Source organism: Mastigoproctus giganteus, chromosome 6 (genome assembly GCF_048544385.1).
Source record: "Mastigoproctus giganteus isolate SK-2022 chromosome 6, ASM4854438v1, whole genome shotgun sequence".
Lineage (NCBI taxonomy): Eukaryota > Metazoa > Arthropoda > Arachnida > Uropygi > Thelyphonidae > Mastigoproctus > Mastigoproctus giganteus.
In genome coordinates, this window is record NC_143580.1 from 145,804,334 (window position 1) to 145,825,279 (window position 20,946).

Below are 20,946 nucleotides of genomic sequence, written 5' to 3' on the forward strand. Positions count from 1 at the left end.
TCTAGATTTACTTAAATACTGCATAAGATCAGCATACAGCCATAACATACCGGTTGAAGCATACCACATGTGGTTATTTACAATGCTTAATATCATATCTAGCAAATATAATCAATTGAAATTCATACAGGATAATCTATATAATACCAAATTAATAAATAGGCAGCTCAAAGATATACCTGAACATTTTGTAATTACTCCCGTTGACAAAGCTGCTTGCAATTATGCAATCATATGTAAATCATATTATATAGAAATTTTAAAAAATGAACTACAGTCTAGCCATACATATAAACAGATAACATCTTCCGCTAATATAATAATCAAAAAATTAATTGCATTGCATAAAAAAATAAGTTAAAGTATAATAACCTAAAATATCCATTTATATATGGCATACCCAAATTTCATAAAACACCGATTGCTTTTAGATTCATAACTTCATGTAGAGATAGTTATGTTAAATTTCCCGGAAAAACGTTAGAAAAGTTACTTAAAATTATATTAAATAACTTAAATAAAACTATTATAATAAATAATAACTTGCCTATTATAAATGCTCTAAAAAATTAACAATATTCATCAAATACAAACATTTGACTTTAACAGTCTATTTACGAGCATTAATCTTGATAACTTAAAAGTCGTCCTCCAGAAACTATATTTAGAAAATAAAAATGCTATAAAGGTTGATTTAACCTATTGGGATTCTCTAATAAAATTATGCATCTTTAATAATTATGTATATGACGGAACATCATTATACCTACAAGTGACTGGCACCCCTATGGGAAGTCCAGCATCAAGCATAATCGCAAACCTTTATCTACATTATACAGAAAGAGAATTCCAAGATAACCTACTTATATATAGATACGTCGATGATATATGTGTTTTTAATTGTCCACATTTTGTCCAGGATTACAGTAAATTATATCCAGTAGAACTTTTATTGGAAAAAACTAATAGTTCCGATACTAAAGCAAATTATCTGGATCTTCATATAGAAATATTCCATAATAATAATATAGACGTAAACATATATAATAAAAGAGGTGCATTTAATTTTAACGTAGTCAGCCTTACAAACTGGAGATCTAATATATCAAAATCAGTGCATGCTAATATAATTTTATCGCAATGTCTAAGGATTGTTTATATCTGCAATAGTAATAAAAATTGTTCAGCGGGCTTAACAGCGTTGTACGGTAGGTTGATCAATAATAATTTCCCTATCGCTTACCTGAAATATCATTTCAGGAAAGCGATAAACATAATTAATTTCAAAAATTTGTTTTCTGAACCTATTGTTTTAATATAATTTTCAATATAATCGTTATATTTAGTGCCATGTATATATGTAAATAGGATACACTTTGCATTCCTGGTGTCTTACGGCATAGAAAACTTGTACCCACCGGCTTGCAAATTACAGTGTATCTTTTTTTTTTTTTTTTTTTTAATATATAGTTAAATGCATTTAAATTTACTTGAGTTCACGCTGAGATAACATGCAAATTCAGCTCAGGGTCCTACTATAGGAACGGGTTTGTGATCCCGGGCATACCCGAGCCACAACTTATATCTTGTAATGTCTTTAAACTGTCCTACACTCTTTATTTTTATTTCTCTGAAATTATTAGGGCAATCCGAGGATGTAGGAGAAACTATTTCTTATCTATACCACTATTTTTTGCCTTTGTGGAGTTCAGGTTCTTTTATTCCTACTCCTTTAGTTTTTCTTCTTACTATCTGCATGTTTCTCTATGCGTTAATTTAATTATTTATTTTTACCATATCCATCACATAGGGGGCACCACATATTATTTTGACGACTATTACATTATGTCCTAGATACAGTCAATATGTAGTATGTATTATATATTTAATCTTATTTTAATCATTAAATTACGTTCTCTGTCAAGGTCAACGAGGATTAATATATGCTTACATGTATATTTTACTTATATTTCTTACCTTTGATTCTAATATTTCTAAATTTTCTTAACTTTTATTATCATCTTTCGATTTATATTCGATTTACATTTGGCCTATTCTGGTTTATATTTGGTTTAGATTTAAATTACTTAGCATATATTGATCATCACAGAAACAGAGAACCTCTTGTCGTTTTTTGCCTTCATTCTGGGTGGTTGGCCCCAGTTGAAGTCATCTAGATTGTCGGTAAAAAGCGTTAATAATTTTTTTTTTTTTTTTTTGCGTTTTCTTAGGTCCCTGATGGTATTATTATTGGATTGATTTGCTTATTCTAATGGTTATTTATATTATCCTTAATATTATATATATATATATATATATATATTTTTTTTTTTTTTTGTTGTTGTCGTTTTCTCTCCCATTCTTGTAGGTTAAGCCATTTATATGAGTGTGCATACCTCATATGTAACCTTGTGGTGACTGAGTAAATGCTTGTGATTAGTATTTATAGAAAAAATAATAATAACAGAAAAAAGTGATTGTCTTGGTAGTCGTCAATATTTAGGTGGCACCAGTGACTTTTCTACTTGAATAACAATGAATGCAAGACAGCAAATATGTGAGAGAATGTAGTGTAAAATCTTGTTAACTAGTCTCCTCTAAATATATGTTAAAAATAAAGTGTACTTGTCATCTATGTATAAGTATGACAAGTGTGCAGGTGAACTGAGTACATGTAGAGTATGTATTGTTCTGACAGTTTCCCCCAATTATCGGGGTTTCCCGATAGGTTGTCCCTATCGAGAAACCCCCTGCCTCGCTGACGCCATGTCACCCTTCCCCTGAGGGGAGAAGTACTCTGTACATTTACAGTACAATCTGCTCTCCTACATAGGGCACCCTGAACCTACGACTTTACTCCTCTTCAATACCTGTTTCCCTTCCAAACCTTTTTGCCTGGTGGACTCTACCACCACAAAACCTTCTCTGCTCTTAAAAGCCCCCCCCCCCCCACGGAGGATAGGCTCCTTCCACAGGGGGTGCCCCTCTGCCTCTTTTAACTTCAGTTTCTCAGGGGGAGGCGTTCCTCTAAACCACCTTTTTTTTCATCTGTTCCTTCCCTCCTTAACTATCCTCCGGCATTTCCTATCAATAAAAACTTCTGTGTTTTTTTTTTCTTGGGAGCCCATAGCTAAATGGCAAGAAAAACAGCATACCAACACAATGTAGACTACACTAAAGCTCACACTATCTCTGGCCTTTACAGAGTTAGGAGGGTACCCTCATGCTGCTTGACAGTAAACACTATACACGCTCTTTCTGCACCCCTTATATCTGAGTGACACCGTTTCTCTGATATCCCAGCAGCATTTCAAATTCATCAAATTTATTTACTACCCTCCTAGCATCGGTGTACACGCAAGTAAACATGCAGCAGTCCTTACCCTTAGTATGTATTTACTTGTTCCATGATGACTCCCAGCAGTCCTTGAAATCTCTTGCACCTTACTTTCCAGGCTGCTGCTTTTTCCAACAGAAGCAGTGCAAGAATCACTTTTGTCTCTGCCTGCGGCTATTGTTAATCTATTAGTCTGTGTATCTCCCAAGCTATATGTGATAGCAGTAACACCACAAAATTTGAAAACATCAAAATTTATGTAAACCAGTGTAATAAATTATGATCATTCCTACTAATAAAAAAATCAAAAGGTGTAAAAGATCTTGGTGGTTTGCTTAAAATTTGTTCATTTGAAAGGTGGTCGGCAGTGATGTAAACATTAAAAATCATGGGTTTGGGATGTGTGCCAAGGCAAACTAAAACGATTGGGGCACTTTTATATTTCATTCGCCAATTGCCAGTATTCTATGATTCAGCTGCAATTTTCTGGATGAAAACCCACAAAAATGTTATCTAAGATTGACTAACTTAGCCACAGTGATAAAAGCTCATAATATCCATAAATCTAGTGATCAATGGGTTAACACTGATTTTTATAGGAGAAATATTCAAAGCCTAGAGAAGTGAAATATCTAGTGATAAAGGTGGACTTTTGAATTTTGCCCCAAAGCAGTTACATAATATGCCTTCTCTATCTGCAAGTCTTGCTTCAGCATGATATATATATAATACTCAAATGCGCACTACCATAAGTTCCACAGCTACTATTAGGCAATATAAAAGGCAATTTTTGACCTTATCGAATCAACCCCTCCATGTGTTTCCTACTGTTTATTTCTGTTCCCCCCCCTCTAGACAGGGCATAGCCCATATTTATACATGTCCTTGGACATGTATAAATATGGGCTATGCCCTGTCTAGGTCCAAGCTATTACTTACCCCTCTGTGCAGTGCCAGCCACAAGCATGTTTAACCAGTTATGTCGAACAGGGTCCCCACACTCAAAAAGTGGTCAAGACAATATTGTTGATTAATGTATTAAATATTATTCCTATTCTAAATTTTTGATCAGTATAATATAAAATTATTTAATTATTTCTTAGTTATTATAAAATATGTAATAGTGAATTAAAAATTCACTATTACAAAAACATCCTGTATAAGTTTTGCACAAGACCCCACCCCGGAAATTTTGGGCCAGCTTTGCTTCTTATATATTTAAACACTTTCATGGATATACAACTCATTTAAATAATAAGTAATTAGTGCATAATTAATTAATTTAGTGATTAATAATTAATTTTTAGGTGTGTTAGCATGCGTGTGTAAGTCTTATTGCCTTTACCATGTCTCTCCATCTGTATTCAATAATTTGACACTTATGAATGAATTTTCATAAAATTTTTTATTTAACTCTTTTAGAAAGATCTGTTGAGCCACCCAAAATTTCATTAGAAGAGGACCAATAGGAATCCAGCAATTACTATTTCTTTGTCTGTCAGTCACAGAAGTAATAACTCAAGTCTCGATGAATGAATTCTTACAAAATTTTATATCTGCTTCTGTTAAAAAAATTTGTAGAATGATATTTTCACAATACCTCCATTTATTCCTACGGGATGCAAAATGCATTCCCACGATTTTTTTAAATTTGCACTGGCTGGCAAAAACTTACGTAAAGTCGAATTTCTGTAAGTTGAGTATTATGTAAGCCAGGGAGTGGCTGTATACTCTGAATTATGTGATTTCTATAATTCAGAGTACAGGTAACCCTTGTATAACATGGTAGTTAGGTTCCTATAAAATCTCGTGTTGTGTGAAATCATGTTGTTGTTGTTTGGTTTTTAGGAGCATTGGCAAGGCCATATTGCTCCGGGGATATGCGGTGGTCATTCCCCGACATTTCTGCATCCTCCGTATTTGGTAGTCATGGGCTCGAACCCCGGTCTAATCAAGAAGTGTGTGCTACGCACTGCTGCTCCTGCCCACCTGGCAATGGAGGCGCCGTGAAACCATGTTATACGGGACCAAGAACCAGTACAAAAAGGGAGATTATGTTCCAAAAGCTAACAAAAATACACCATTTTTTTATAACTATTGGAAACTTAATTTTTATTATAAATAAAAATAAATAATGTATGTTTATTTAATTTTCTTCCTCTATATATACTCTGCATCTAGATTTCGTGTATCTTCTGCTCTCTTTAAAAAATCAGTAATCTGGGTTTGTTTGCTTTTGCTTGATAGATTTTTGTAAATTTCAAGGTATGGAGCTAAGCATGTTTGAAGCTCCCTTTTGAACTTTGTGCTCCTTTCAGGTGAAGGATCTGCAATCAGAAAATAAGATTCTAATTGCTCGGCTAAGTTTATGCCTTCCTGTATGCTTTTTAGTGTAAAATTTGGAACTTCAGAATTTTCATGTGTGCGCTATCATCCTCTGAATTGATTTGGTTTACCTCTGATGCCATTTCCACCAAATCCGCTTTGCCAGCTTCTTTTTCTACTAGTAATTCTTGAACGTCTTCAGTAGTCATATCATCAAAACCTTCCCCTCCTACTGACTTAGTAAGTTCTACTATTGCACCAATTCCGTTTTCTGCCAGTTTGACCAAATTTCCTGAATGAACTGACTCTGGCCATACATTTTTCCAACACACATTTAATGTTGAAGGTTTTACTTTGAGCGATAAAGCTATGATTCTGATACAATCCCCAACTGAAAAATTACATCCAGCATAATAGCACAGTTTTCCCCACACAAAACTTCAAAAATGCCGTGTTATGTGAGGTTTGCCACAGTTCTCTAATGTGTTATATAAATACCGTGTTATACGAGGGTTGCCTGTATATTGATTTCTATATATTACTCAGTCTGTAGCTTTGCTAGATTGATCACTATATTAATGAACATTGAAAAAGGACAGCAATTTTGAAATAAGGAGAGACGGTTATTCATGCTTTGAATATATGTTAAGATACTCTAAGTAATTACACTCCAGTAGAGTTAAGTAACTCTACTGGAGTGTAAGTGATATAGGAGTAAGTGATACGTACTATAGTGTGTCTAGTTTTGCTGGCAATATACCATTTATATAACTAATACTTACCATATGCCTTTGTAAACAATTTCTGGATTTCATATACTTCAGGCAAAATTCACATAAATAAATACAAGGTAGATTTACAAGTTCCTGAAAAATGTATTTGATAAATAACATTATTTCATTTGTCACAAAAACATTGAATTAGTTTGAACAATGCCGAAATCAATTAATGAAATAATTATTAAATCAACTTTTAAAAAAGATTGTAACTTCTCTGGTTATAGTCATTTTTATAAATTAATAATAACAGTTATTAGTTAATAAACTAGTGTTTAATATATTTAAAATTTATATTTGAGCAAAATGTTTCTGATGACCAAATTTACCTTATGTATGAAGATATGTAATGAAGGGAAAAAAAAAAAAAATGCAGTTTTAAGTTAAAATATCAATAGGAGAGAATTCAATGAAGCAGATGCACATTTTTCAACACTAATAATATCATGAGATTAAATAAAAAATAGTCTCTGATAATATTAATCCACTATTAACCATGTGGGATTATTTCTGGTTCTCTTCCACATTTTGCTATATCCCTCATGTGAGGTAATTTACAGTACTTTCCAAGACAAAGTTTTTTGCCACAGTTGCTCTGTTAAAAATTTGATAAGTCTCCATTGAATAGGATGAAAATGTACCACAAAGTTGATATTACCTTGCATGTGATTTCACGTGACAATCAAAGAATTAACGTTACAAAGCAACAATAAAAATAATGTCCTCAACATTTGGGTTACAGAACAATTATAACTACTGTTATCTGATAATAAATCTCAAAATAATTTCTTATTTATATTAAATTTACTTTTGTAACAAAAATTTTATAAGGCATGATAGAAAACAAAACAAGACGACATGAGTCCAGCCACTATAAGACAGGTAACAAGATATTTCACTTCAAAGTCAAGTATGGAGTTTATCTTGAGCATTTAAAACTCATAAACCACTTCCCACATCCAAATCAATTCTTTGTGCTCAATAACATACAAAAATTTAGCTTAACAGCACTTTCAAAATTAATTATGAAAGACACTGACCAGTTAGTTACCTACTGCTCAATGGAATAAAATTTCCAGTGAATATTATACAGTGTATTAATCTTTGCTAAATAAACATAAAAAAGCAGTTCTCTTTTAACCTACTCTTTTAACAAAAGAGTAGGTTCCTGTTTTGGACTCAATTCATCCACTGAGTCCACATAAAAAGAACACTTGAAAATACTTTCTGATAATTATGAATAGATGATGTACTAAGTACAAGCACTGACAATTTATCGTGTTTCTTGATTTATTTTTATTATTTTATTTATTTTATTTTTTTTGGTAGTTGTTGGCGCATCGGCTTCTGTGGCCATAATGCACCTCCCAAGGTTTTTGCAGTACTTTGATCCAAGCCCGAGGCAGGATTCGAACCCGCGACCTTTGGGTTGCCAGGCAGGCACTTTACCCACCTGGCAAGCCCAGTTGGCATTTCTTGATTTATGATTTACCATATGATTTAATTATGCAAGGTTGATAATAAACCATTCTCAAAAATACTTCTGAGAATAGTTTATTATGCAATGGTATACATGCAACAATATTACTCAAATTAATACCTTTACATGTAATACTTACATAAACAGAATACTGTTGGGTAAAATCTCAGACATATCTGTACCTTATTTATTTTCCTTTAATTATATCGAAACCCACAAGGCATTTCCTCTTGTAATAAATCAAAAGTTCTATACAATGTGACATATTAAATAATTTGTAGTACGGAATTTCTATCCTTGGGCTGCACAGGAAGAATATATATATGTGAAACTGATTTAAATAAATAAATAAAAAATTTTAAAAATACAAGTGAGACGGAAGTTTACATGGTGAAAGCAGTCAAGGTTACATTCCTTGACAATGGATTTATACACTGAGCCAATGTCCTACTTGTTCTTGGTACGGTTAATCCTGGGCTCTGATGAGTGGACTCTGACAAGTGAATATGTTGTTGTTGTTGTTATTTGGTTTTTAGGAGCATTAGCAACTAAGGCCATATTGCTCCGGGATATGCGGTGGTCATTCCCTGACCTTTCCGCATTCTCTGTATTTGGTGGTCACGGGCTCGAACCCCGGTCTAATCAAGAAGCGTGTATTACGCACTGCTGCTCCTGCCCACCTGGCTACGGAGGCACCCGAATATGTGATAATTACATGCTATTGTTTATTAACAACTAGTGTCCCCTTTCCGTGAATGGGTATTTCTTGCATTGTTGATAGTAATGGAATATTCCAGGATGCCAATGCCACTGTGCAACACAAGAAAGAAAGAATTGTGCAGGGATGGTTCAAAATGCACCATAAATATATGTAAGAGATCTTCCTTGGATTTGAATCAAAAAGTTGCAGGATCGTTCAGAAAGATAAATCAGAGAGTAACATCTGATGAAGAATATAAACACCCCCAAAGGGTGTTCATATTCTTCATCAGCTGTAGTTTTAGTGGTGTGCAAACTATTAAATGAATGGACTAACATAACAAGGATAACTGAGTGCAGCAAGCAGAATCAATGCCAAAGGAATGCAATGCGAATGTAAGACAGAAAATGCAAACTTTTAACATGACCGGCTGTAAATGATGAATTTAGTGATCATGATACTGTTCTGGATATTTTATATTTTTGATGGAATGTACTATCCACCTTCATTTTTAATGCACTTTCTACCTTTCTCAGGAGCTCCTATTAAAAAAAATGTGACACACCAGATTAAAGACTGAGATAAAACAGAACCTTGTTCACATTTGTACTTTCACTTCTGTAAGTTGCATTTTTTAGGAAATATGCATTTGGGGGGGGGGGGGTGAGTTGTTCCAGAGGCCAAAAGTACAAATCATTAATGGATGCTGACTGTGTAATGTACATCTGCTGATCTTCGGTTTGAAACCCATGCTTAAGTTTTTATTGATAATCAGATAAAGAGTACACTGAGTGGACAGAAATCATGGAATACCTACCTAATACTGGGTAGGCCCACCTTTCACCCAGATAAGAGCAATCACATGATGAGGCATTGAGTCCACTAGTTCACGAAAGTGTTCCACAGGTATTTCCATCCATGCTTTCCATAATTTCATCGCATTTCTGGGTGGAGGATCCAAAGCTCGAATGGATCTTCTCACAGCATCCCAAAGATGCTCCACAGGGTTCATGTCCGGTGAACGGGGAGGCCATTTCATGATGGTAAAAGCTGTGGAATGCTCTTCGAACCATGTTCTAGTCACCACGGCTCTGTGGGGAGGTGCACCGTCCTGCTGGAAGAGTCCATTGCTCTGTGGGTGAATTATGACCATGAAGGGATGCAGATGGTCTGCAAGGATGGACACATAACCTGAACCATTCAGAGATGTGTCTAGACATACCAGAGATCCCAATGTGTGAACATGCCCCATACCATTACTGACCATCCACCTGCCTGAACAGTTCCTTGTTGACATGATGGCTGCATAGCTTCGTGCGGTTTTTTTTCAGATATTCACCCTCCCATCTGCTCGAAATAACTGGAAATGGGACTCATCGGACCAGGGGACCTGTCTCCAATCATTCAAGATTCAGTGCCAATGTTCTTTAGCCCAGAAGAGGCATAGAGTCCTGTGTCGTGTTAGCAATGGGACTCTGGTGGATCAGCAGCTCCCATAACCTATTGTGGCTAATGATCGCCTGATGGTGGAGATGTTTCTTGTGCCTCCCTCATTTAATTTGGCAGTGATTTGTGCCACTGTCGCTCTCTGGTTGACTGAAACAATGCAAGAAGACGTTGACGGCCACAACATTCATCCACCACCTTTCTCCGCCCATAGCGTCATGCACGATGAGATGTTATTCCGGAAATGTCATATTCCCAATACACTCTTGATACTGATACTGTTGAACGGGGATAGTGTAATTTCTGCACCACCTCCCTGATAGAGTGACCCATGCATCGGGCACCCTCTATCGTCCCTCTTTCAAAGTCAGTTAACTCACGACGTTTATCCATACTGACTTCGAATTACAGTCTACATGAATGCAGTGTACCTATATACCTGTGAAGTGGTGGGTTCATCCACTAGCAAGAGGGGTGACAGCGTCACGTTGCACAGGAACCAGGTATCCCATGAATTCTGACCTTTTAGTGTACTGCTTCCTCTTGTTGCCTCTCAAACATGTTGCTGTAGAAAACAGTCATCCAATAAATCCAAAAAAAGATGTCTTGCTAGTGTGTGAATGGGGGCACTGGCCCAAATGTGGGAACAATGTTCAATGCTGGGGTGAATGTGAGATTTGTACAGAGTGAGTAGCTCTTTTGAAGAAAAGTAACACTGTGAGTGAAAGAGAAAACTCAGTTTTTTTTATTACAGAGGAAGCAATATTTGTGATGTGCTTATGCCAAGGGAGATTAGAATTTAAGGTAATCCTTAATAGAGATGCGTGATCTTGTCTAGAAATTTGAGCATCGTCAAAGATACATATAGGAGCAGAATGATCCTTTTTGTGAGATATAAGATGTGACTGAGTTTTAGAAGGATTGAAATTAACTGTCATCTTTGTCCACTGAAAAATTACCTGGAGATCAGAATTTAAGGAATTGGTAGTGGATATTTGAGAAGTTGATGCTGTTTGTGCAGGACAAAATCTCCCAAACTGGAAGGAGGAATACAAAGTACTATTCACCAGCAAAACTATGGATAGGATTTCCAGACAACAGAAGAAGTTCATTAATATATAGGAGGAAAAGGGTGGGAGAAAGAAACAAACCCTGGGGAACATCAGCATTGGTGGAGAAGTTAGATGATAGACAGCTGTTCATCATCAACTGCAGTGAGCGGTCAGAGAGAAATCTGAATACCCAATTACAAAAACAGTTGGCAAACCATAAGATGGAAGCTTATTTAGAAGACCTTTATGCCAAACACAATCAAAAGCCTTTGAAATGCCAAAAGCAACTGCTTGAGTTTTACCACTCTTTTCCACTGAATTTGTCCACAGATGGGTAACAGAAGCAAGTGGATCTCCACCGACGGAATCCATTCTGATGATCACTGATGAGATGGTAGGTTTCTTAATAGTTTAGATGTTAGTGGTTAATGGATTTCTCCATTACTTTAGAAAGAGTAAAGGTAAGTACAATGGGACAATAAATGGAAAGGAGAAAATTTCCACGGCAGTAGGAAAAACACCAGTGGAATGAGAAAATGTAAAAAAGGGGGACACAGAATAGGAGTAAGCTCAGGAGCATAGCTTTTGAGAACAAGTGGACAAATATCATCAGGACTTTTATATCAACAAATCAGGACTTTTATATCAACAAATTTTATATCATATCTTTTTGATGGAAGACCACAGGAGGCACTGGATGATGTGTACTAGGAATGGTAGGAGGAGATTTAACAAGATCACCAATACAAGGGTTAGACTAAAAGTAGGATGCTAGCGGGTTGGCTTTATCTTTAGCTGAGGTGGCAATAGAACCATCGGATTGTAACAGAGGTGGGAGTAGAGATGAGTAAAAGTTGTGACCAATAGCTTTGGCAAGAGACCAGAATGCTCAACTACCATTTGGACAAGAAGCAAGCTTTCTACTCTCAGCCTATTCAAAATCTAGTTTGGACTGATTAATAACAGCTTTACAATTGTTGTGAGCTTTGCTGTAAGAAAAAAATGACGAAGGAGATTTGGATGCATGCCAACTGAGATAAGCAACATTCTTATCTTGAACAACCTTTTGAACAAAGGATGAACAAAGGATTTCATCCCTACAAGAATAACTTCACTGATAGGATCTGGGAAAACAGTGAAATCAGAAGATTTAAAACTGTCATCCAACCAAGGGAAAAAAGAATAGAAATCATGCAGATCATCCCATTTTGCATTCTTATAATGCCAAACAACACGAGATTGAGAAGAGCCTTGAGAGAAAGGCTCCATTGGAGAAGAGGCCATCACCTCTTCAGATCTGAGGTAACCTCAACCATGTACTTAGAAGGGTTGTTTGTGAGAAAAAGATCAAAGAGTACATTGTTTGGTAGGTAAATGAACAATCTGTGTGAGACCATTATGACTGCATCTCTACCAGCTGGGTCTGTGTGACTAGAAAACAGATGCCAGCTGGAGTTGTGAACATTAAAGAAAAATTACCTCATTGGTAGGTAAACTGGACTGGAGAAAGTCAAGTTTCACAGAAAGGAAGTCAGAGAGTTTAGTGGAGTTGGGAAAATGATAGAGGCAACAGATGAATTTGACTCTGAATGGTGTATAGAGATTTTAAGCCAAAGGAGATTCCAAATTACTAAGTCTCTAACAGGGAATATTGGAACAGACTTACATACAAGTACCACCTTTGAAGTGAAAGGAACTGTACAGTGAATAATTAGGATAACTGAGATTAAGAGTGTTTGAATCAAATGATAACTGGAATTCTGTCAGAAAAAGTACATGGGGCTCGGCAGCCTGTAAATGGAAATGGACATCATTGAGGTCAGAACCGAAACCGCATGTATTTGTGAAATGAATGAGGAAGCGTTTAGGGGAAGGTTAGATATTTTCACTGATAAGTTTAATTTATTAGTTTGACTATTCATGATGTATTCTGTAGTAAGAAAAGGTGGGGAGGATGTGTATGAAGTAACAAAATTTTGGATACGGTGTAGGCATGGATTGTTTGTTTGGGTTTTATTGGCGCATCAGCAACTGAGGCTATAATGCGCCAAATACCGGTCATATTATAAAAACTTAAAACATTCAGTGACCTAACTAGTTAGGCCACCATGTCCAGGTATATAATAACACGTATATAAAAAATAAACCAATAAAGAGATAACAATGACATAAATTTTAAATACAATTAAAAACTTTTATTGATTTAAAATAGTTAAAAACAGCAGACACATTGTCATTGTCAGATAAAATCTGACTGACTGTATAAGGTTCAGTCAGATGATTAAAAGCGGTAAAACGGGTGCTGCTAAAATCTGGACAGTCAATTAAAAGGTGTCTAATCGTTAAAATTGTGCCACAGGACACACACATAGGAGGGTCATCAGCCCTCAGCAGAAATGAATGAGTTAAATGGCTGTGTCCTATGTGGGTCCGGGCAAGAACAACTTCCTCCTTACGATTCCTGCGCAGACTAGACTGCCACGGTTCAATTACAGGCTTTATTTGATATAATTTATTCGCAGTCTGTCTATTCCACGAATCCTGCCATTGGGAGTGTATCTTCTCGTGTATTATTTGCCTGTAGTCTGTATAGGGGACTGACAGGCAGCAGTTATTATTGGGAATTGCTGATTTGGCTGCGGCGTCGGCCAAACCATTTCCCGTAATCCCAATGTGGCTGGGAATCCAGCAGAAGCGGATATCATATTCACGTCCACAGAGGAAGTGAATCTTCTGCTGAATACTAGACAGCACTGGATGAGGATTATATCTCACAGATATTAAAGCCTGTAACATGCTAAGAGAGTCGGAATATAAAATGAACCGTTGGTATTGGCATTTACTAATGTGATCCAAGGCTAGTGTAGGCATGGCAAGAATATGCCCAGCTCCTTGACAACCCCCCCCCCCCCCGATATTCACTGACCCTCAGCATTGCTATGAGGAATTGCTAAAATGCAAAGATAAATAACTTCGGATAATTTATTACATTCCAAGTTTACCTGTGCACTTGTCAACTAAGGCCATCATATGACCTTGGCAGTAGAAATGTCTATTACTATGTCAGAATCATCCTTCTAGTTTAGACTGCTAGGGTAATAGAAGTAGAAGATTTGAAAAACTGTTGGTAGAATAAATTTGCAAATAATATTCTTCAACTTATCAAAGAGTAATGACCTCAGTATGTGGATATGAGGTACGTTGGATGGAACAGTATGTTCAGATTTCAAATGGCATAACATTTAAAAGAAACAACCAAATTGCTTTATTCAAGCCAGGAGAGAGAGAGAGTCATGAAGTGAGGATAACATGCTCAGAATTATCAGCTTGCTTGGCCTGTCTAGGATTGCTTTTACCAGAAGTCTGGTAAAAGCAATTCTAAACAGTTCCTTTTCTTGAGCTCATCAATGTCTTCTTTCAAGACTTTTTGGATCATGAACTTTTGATTTGAACATGGGGCCAGTGCCACATGTTCAAATCCAGTTTCCTATCTGCACACTAGTGATTGCTGCATGTACTTTACAATTTGGTAATAACTCTAAAAAAAAGTGATCATATGATTTTCTCACCACTTCTAACTTCCTCTTCAAACAGATTTCTCAAAGGTTGCCACTGTTCTACCAGTACAGGCAGACATTTAACTATGGTCGGCCAACATGTACGCATATGCTTCAAAATTTTTTTCACTTTAGCAGCATGTATCAGTTGAAATTGTTTAAATCTATCTTTCTTTTTAGCATTTCTTTCTAGATAGTAATAAATTTCACTAAATATTCATCCACTTTCACAGGAAGGCATGCAGCTCTCTTTACACCATACACATTAATAAGATGATAAGGACAGCCTATTATCACCAAGTGCTCAATCTCCTCTTTTAACAGCTGAATTATCAGCACTAAATGCAAATGAGTTTTTTGAAGACATTTCACTTGCTCGTTCAGAAGATGCCCAGTGTTGCACCCTGCATTGATGCAGGGTGCAACACTGCAGAGTCATCTTCCAATACTGGCATTGAGAACAAGGTGCTTTCGATTGGCCAAAAATGGCCCATTTTTCAGAGTCATCACCTCTTCTTTCCTAATCTATACTCAATAACAATGCTTGTTGATTTTGTTCTTCTACAACTGTATTTTTTCACTATTTTGCTATTGGAAACATTTCTGAAAAATGCACTTGCATGATTAGCACATCGCAGAGGATGATTACATTCCATGACAAATGATGGAAATAAACATTTGACATATGTGACACCATAATCAGCATGAAATGCAACATTTATTTTTGCATTTCTTTCTATGCACTGCACACTGTCATTATGCTTATTTGTTTGCAAATGTCTCATTACATGTGTTTCCCCCTGCTTGAAATTGAAAAATTACAATTACACATGGTATACAAAGCAAGTATTACTTTTTCAGATTTTACAATACATGGAAAATCTTGTGTATACGAAATTTTACATTGTATTTCTTTGGCATCTTACTGAAAGAGCTTTGCACTTCAGAAATACATAATTACTGTACGTTTCTATTCTGCAGCACTGAGTACAACAGCACACCCGACAGCCAATTCATTAATGAAAATAAGCAGAAATTCACCAAATAAAAAAAAAATTTTTTTAATTCCAAATTTAACATAGTATCATTACGTTTTTTTCTGTGAAAATAAAAAGGCAAACTCTTTGTCGCCAACTATATTACAACAGTGAGATGGAGAAGAGTCAAATCAAACAAAAAGCAGATTCTTGGTTGTATATTTGGAGAATTGGTGGCTGTGTACCTGCATCACCAGTAAATGGAGATCTTACCCATAAAAATACTGCTCCAATTTGTGCAATGAAAATACTGGTTGGTGGCATATTACTTGCAGATATACATGGGGATAAGTAGAGTAGATTTATATGCATTTTTTAAAATTGTCAAAACATGCTTTAATAACTTAGTGAATTTTTACCAACTATATTTTTGGAAATTACCCATTCCATCTTTTCTTATAATAAAAATGAAATATTTTTATAAAGATAACTAAAATGTTTAAAACAGAAGTTGAAGAACATAATGGTGAATGCAAGGGAAAACAATTAAATGCTATTTAACCTAAATTATGAAAAAACAGTAGTGTGCTTTTATCATATAATTAAAATGAACTTGCATCTTTCCATTACAATAACAGACCATGGATTTTTAAGCTGTCAGAGTGAAACTGAGTCTTTTAGCCAAGAGAATTAGTTTATAAGCAGAGAAAGATATTTTTGATTGACATGAACTGATATGACTAGATGTCTGTAATATGATGCTGACAATGGAAACTGGCTAGAAGGAAAACTGCTGGGACCAACCATATATTTCCTGCAATCAAGGATTATTAGAAATTGAATTGCCTGCTTCATCTTTCCTTGCAATTTATTTCCACATTCACCTATTGCTGATTGTAGACTACTGTAAATAGTTTCCAAGCAACCAAGAATCATGGAAAGAAGCATCAGCCTCATCAAATCTCAAGAATTTTTACATCACTGGCTTAAAAGGATAAATAAGTGTGAACAATAGCTAGATTTTTAAACATGTTTAAAGTTGATATTGCATTCTGAGCACTTGCAGTAAAAGGAACATCACTCACATCAAAATGAAAATATAAAAGTGACTACATCAGTGCTGGTGGAATGTAGCAGCTTCAAGCCAAGTACTCCATCTGGACAAATGGAGAGGGTGATAGCAACATTATCCCGAGTTTTTATACTATTCCATATGGAAAAGCAACTTCAGAAACACTTTTATGACAGAAAAATGAAATTAATCACATCAGCTAACATACACCTTATCTTCTCTACAACATGATGTAGGGCACATGAAAAACGTTTTGAGGGTCAGTGCTTTTGCTACCTTCACCACGTAGAGAGTGGCAGAGTAGCAACAGATACCAACACAAAAACTTTTTCATTATTTCTATCTGTAAACCATAAAACCTTGAGAATCATTCACAAATCAAGCAAATGTGACTCTTTCTAACATTTCTCACACTAGAAGCAGAGGTTTAACCGCTTCTTCACCATACAATTTCCTCAGTCTTGTTTGCTACCAATTTGTCAACACGTGCTGGTAGATTCAACTGCTGCTAGAAATAAAAAAAAATTTCAGCTCTGTCTTAATGAACAAATTGCACTGCTGAATTATAAATCAAACTGACGTAACAACTGCATTGGGTAGCTTTCATAAGGGATTTATTTATTAAATGGTATTTCACTTGTAATGAACAAAAGGATTAAATAGTTTTTTCCAATGGTACATTTCTACAAATTAGAACTTTACAATGATTAGGCTTAACCTGTGTCAACAGAGACTGATCTGTGCAAAATGATTACAGGGAGATATTTCACTGCTGAAGTAGAAATCAAATAAAATTTGTATGCTTTTGATTTTTGACCATGGATTAGTGGAATCATTCTACTCCACTGAACGACAGAGACCAAGTATTTGGGCCACGGCTTCGGCTTATGTTCAACTTAGAGAAAATATTATTATTATTAGGATGGTTCTGCCTAAGTTGGTAATATCTTTTAAAATTGTATAGCATCAGCTAAACAAGTGAATCACCATACATTTAAAAATCTGAAACACTAATAGGAGACCTGTTTTGAAACTATCAACTTCTCATCAGCTGATGAGTGGTCTCTATTAGGAAACACATGCCAAACTGTGAATAATGAGTTTTGTCTAAATGAACATACAAGTAGTGTATGGAAGTAACTTACATTTAAACACATAACCATTATGTTTGTCTATAAAACCTAGAAATTGTTTGTCCTATGAAGTGTTGTACTATAGAAATTCAGGGAGATATTTCAATGCAGGATATTTTCAATGAAATATCCCCCTTGCAATGTTATAAAACCTAGAAATTCTCACTTTGATTTTTGATCATGAAGTTCAAAAATCAAAGTGAGATTACTCAGGTCCCACTGAAGATCAAGGCCAAGTACTTGGTACTAAGGCTTGGACTTATGTTCAACTTAAAGACAAATACCATTATCCATAGTTCTGTCCCAGCTGGCAATATCTTTATAAATTGTATAGTATCACCCCAATGGGTACTCTCTATTAACAAACATATGCCACACTTTGAATAATGTATTTGGTCAAGGTGAATAATCCAATGGAGTATGGAAGTAAAACCTTCATTAAAACCATTATGTATACCTATAAATCCTAGAACTACACTGCATTTGTGCAGTCATATATAAATCCTAGAATTAGACTGCATTAAAACCATTATGTATACCTATAAATCCTAGAACTAGACTGCATTCAATGCAAATATTTCAATGCAAAAGTTGAAATAAAATAAAATTTGTATGCTTTAACAAGCACTGACCTGCAAAGGATAAATAAAGCCCAATTCTAGGGCTTATAGACACACATAATGGTTTTTATGTATTGTGTGTGTCTATTATGTACAGAAGCAAAACTTCTGTACACCACTTGGCTGTTCACTTAGACAAAATATATTATTCACAGTTTGTCATATTTTTACTAATAGAGACCACCTGCCAGCTGATGAGAAGTCCATACCTTCAAAACCAATGTCTTGGTGGTGCTCTAATTTTTAAATGTGTAATGGATTCACCTGTTCTATTTAAAAAGATATTAACAACTTAGGACAACCCGTGGATAACAATATTTCTCTCTAAGTTGAATATAAGCGCAAGTCTAAGCAGTGAGCAATCTGCCAGTCTTCAGTAGAGCAGAACGATCCCCATGATTGAAATCTAATACAGTAAAGCACTTGGATTTTATTTGAAATACTGAACCATTCCACCTTTATTCACCTTAGCAGTCTTATGAGAATCAGTATTTAAATTGATTCAAATGGAAGTTTTTGACACCAATCACTTCTTTTGAGGAAATGGAACAAATTATTACCTTTACAGCTATTGTAAACTTACTCTCTCTCCTCTCAACCATGCTTAAAAAAGAAGAGTACATCTTTCCTCAGGCATGGTTCAATATTAAAAAGAATAAAATATTTCCTGAATAATTCAATGCTTCAAATAAGCAGCTGTTTTGTTTTGTTTTGTGTTTCAAGTTAAAAAATAGCTGTTTTTGTTTGTTTTAAGAAAAAACAGATATTTGTATCTGTTTTTCCTAAAACAGACTTGAATCAATATTTAAAGACAACCTGTCCAGCTAGTGTATAAAGTTTGTGGGGCCTTATTTGTTCTCTCTGGGCAAATTTTAAAAATTATAACTGCATTATATTTTTCAGATGCTTTAATTCTTCTTTTTTTTTTTTTTTTAATTATGCTTTTAAAAACAAACTATGCAACATACAGTAAACCCCTGCTATTCGCGGGGGTTACATTCCTGAGAAATGCCGTGAATACTGAGTTATGGCTCCCATAGTAATAAAGGGGTTCCATTCCGAAGTATGAAATATATAAAAAAAACTATTCTAAAATTTTGTCTATATATGTATTATATGTACTTTCATAATATGACTATGTACATAGACAGCACATAGTGAAATGCAAGCATATGGCATCGAAATAAAAATAAGAAACAATTTAATATTAAATGTAATATTTATTAGAAATTTCAAACAAATCTTTCAAACCAGTGCCTTTGCTAGCTAAAAAACTTATCCCACCAGTGTTATCACCAGTTTCGCTAAAGTGTTGATAAAGGAGTTTTGCCTTTTCACGAATGATGAGTGAACTTAAGGGAATTTTATTTTGAGTTCGGTCTTCTATCCACAGATTTAAAGCTTTTTCCATTTTTTCTAATTTAACATCACGAGTTACAGAGCAAATTTTTGAAGCAATTAGCGTGTTTTCACGGACACGGCGGATTTTTTCTTCCGGTTTTTTGATTGATCGTACCGTTGACTCATTGATTTTATAATGTTTTGCCACTGAGGAGACACTTTCACCATTAGAAATTTTGTCTAATAACTCAATTTTATTCGCTAATGTCATCACCTTCAATCTTTTCACATTTCCCTTGTTATTCGTAGCCATATTTTTGTATGGGTTAGAAAGAACTTGTCCACAATAAAGTCACTTTCTTCCGTTAACACACTCGAAAAGGTCTGTTTTACAATACAAAATGGTAGATTTATCACTTTTGTAAGCATATCAATTTATAAATTGATAAATTTATTCAATTTAAGCATATAAATTAAAAGCAAACGATGAAACCTTCCATGACAAGCGCATAACACATACTGAACAAGGATTAGCGAGAAACATCCAAGCCGCGATTTTGTCAACCCCCCCCCCCCACACACCACCCACTGGGCACTGTTTTGACTGGGAAAGATAATTTTAGCCAAGCCCATGTTTTTTTATGGCGGAAAATGTTCACGGCACTTTAAAATTCACATTTTTTTAGGTTTCATTTTATATTAAATCAGCGACCGCGAATACGCGAAACCACGAATACAGATACTGTGAATAGCAGGGGTTTACTGTATATCTATATGCACACCTTCTGAAATCCCCTCCCATTTCTAGTGGCAAAATTACTCACTCACTGATATTCTGCAAATTTTACTAACTTCTTCTGCACTGCTACTAAAATCAGTATCTGATCATTTTCAATCTCTAAAAATTGCCACATTTGTTTCACGCAGAATTTTTTTTTTTTTTTTTTTTCCACTGTTCCGTCAGCCATGAGAGTGGTACAATTTTCTGGAGCTACAGGACCACAGTATAATATATGAAAACTTTATTATTATAAATGAAAAATTACAGAAAATGTTTTCTATACTGTGCAGCTATCTTCAGTAAAAATAAGAATCATACCAAAGTGCTGCAACAAGCCTAGAATTGTATT

General features: G+C 35.1%; 1 protein-coding gene across 1 annotated transcript in view; it reads right to left on the reverse strand.

Annotated features, from left to right (window-relative positions):
* The window catches only part of Tip60 (Histone acetyltransferase Tip60), a 228,849-nt gene that overhangs the window by 125,846 nt on the left and 82,057 nt on the right, over window positions 1–20,946 (reverse strand). The window contains exon 7 of the mRNA XM_090376520.1: window positions 6,445–6,528. Within this exon, the coding sequence (XP_090232646.1) occupies window positions 6,445–6,528 (84 nt within the window). The remainder of the gene's footprint in view (window positions 1–6,444; window positions 6,529–20,946) is intronic.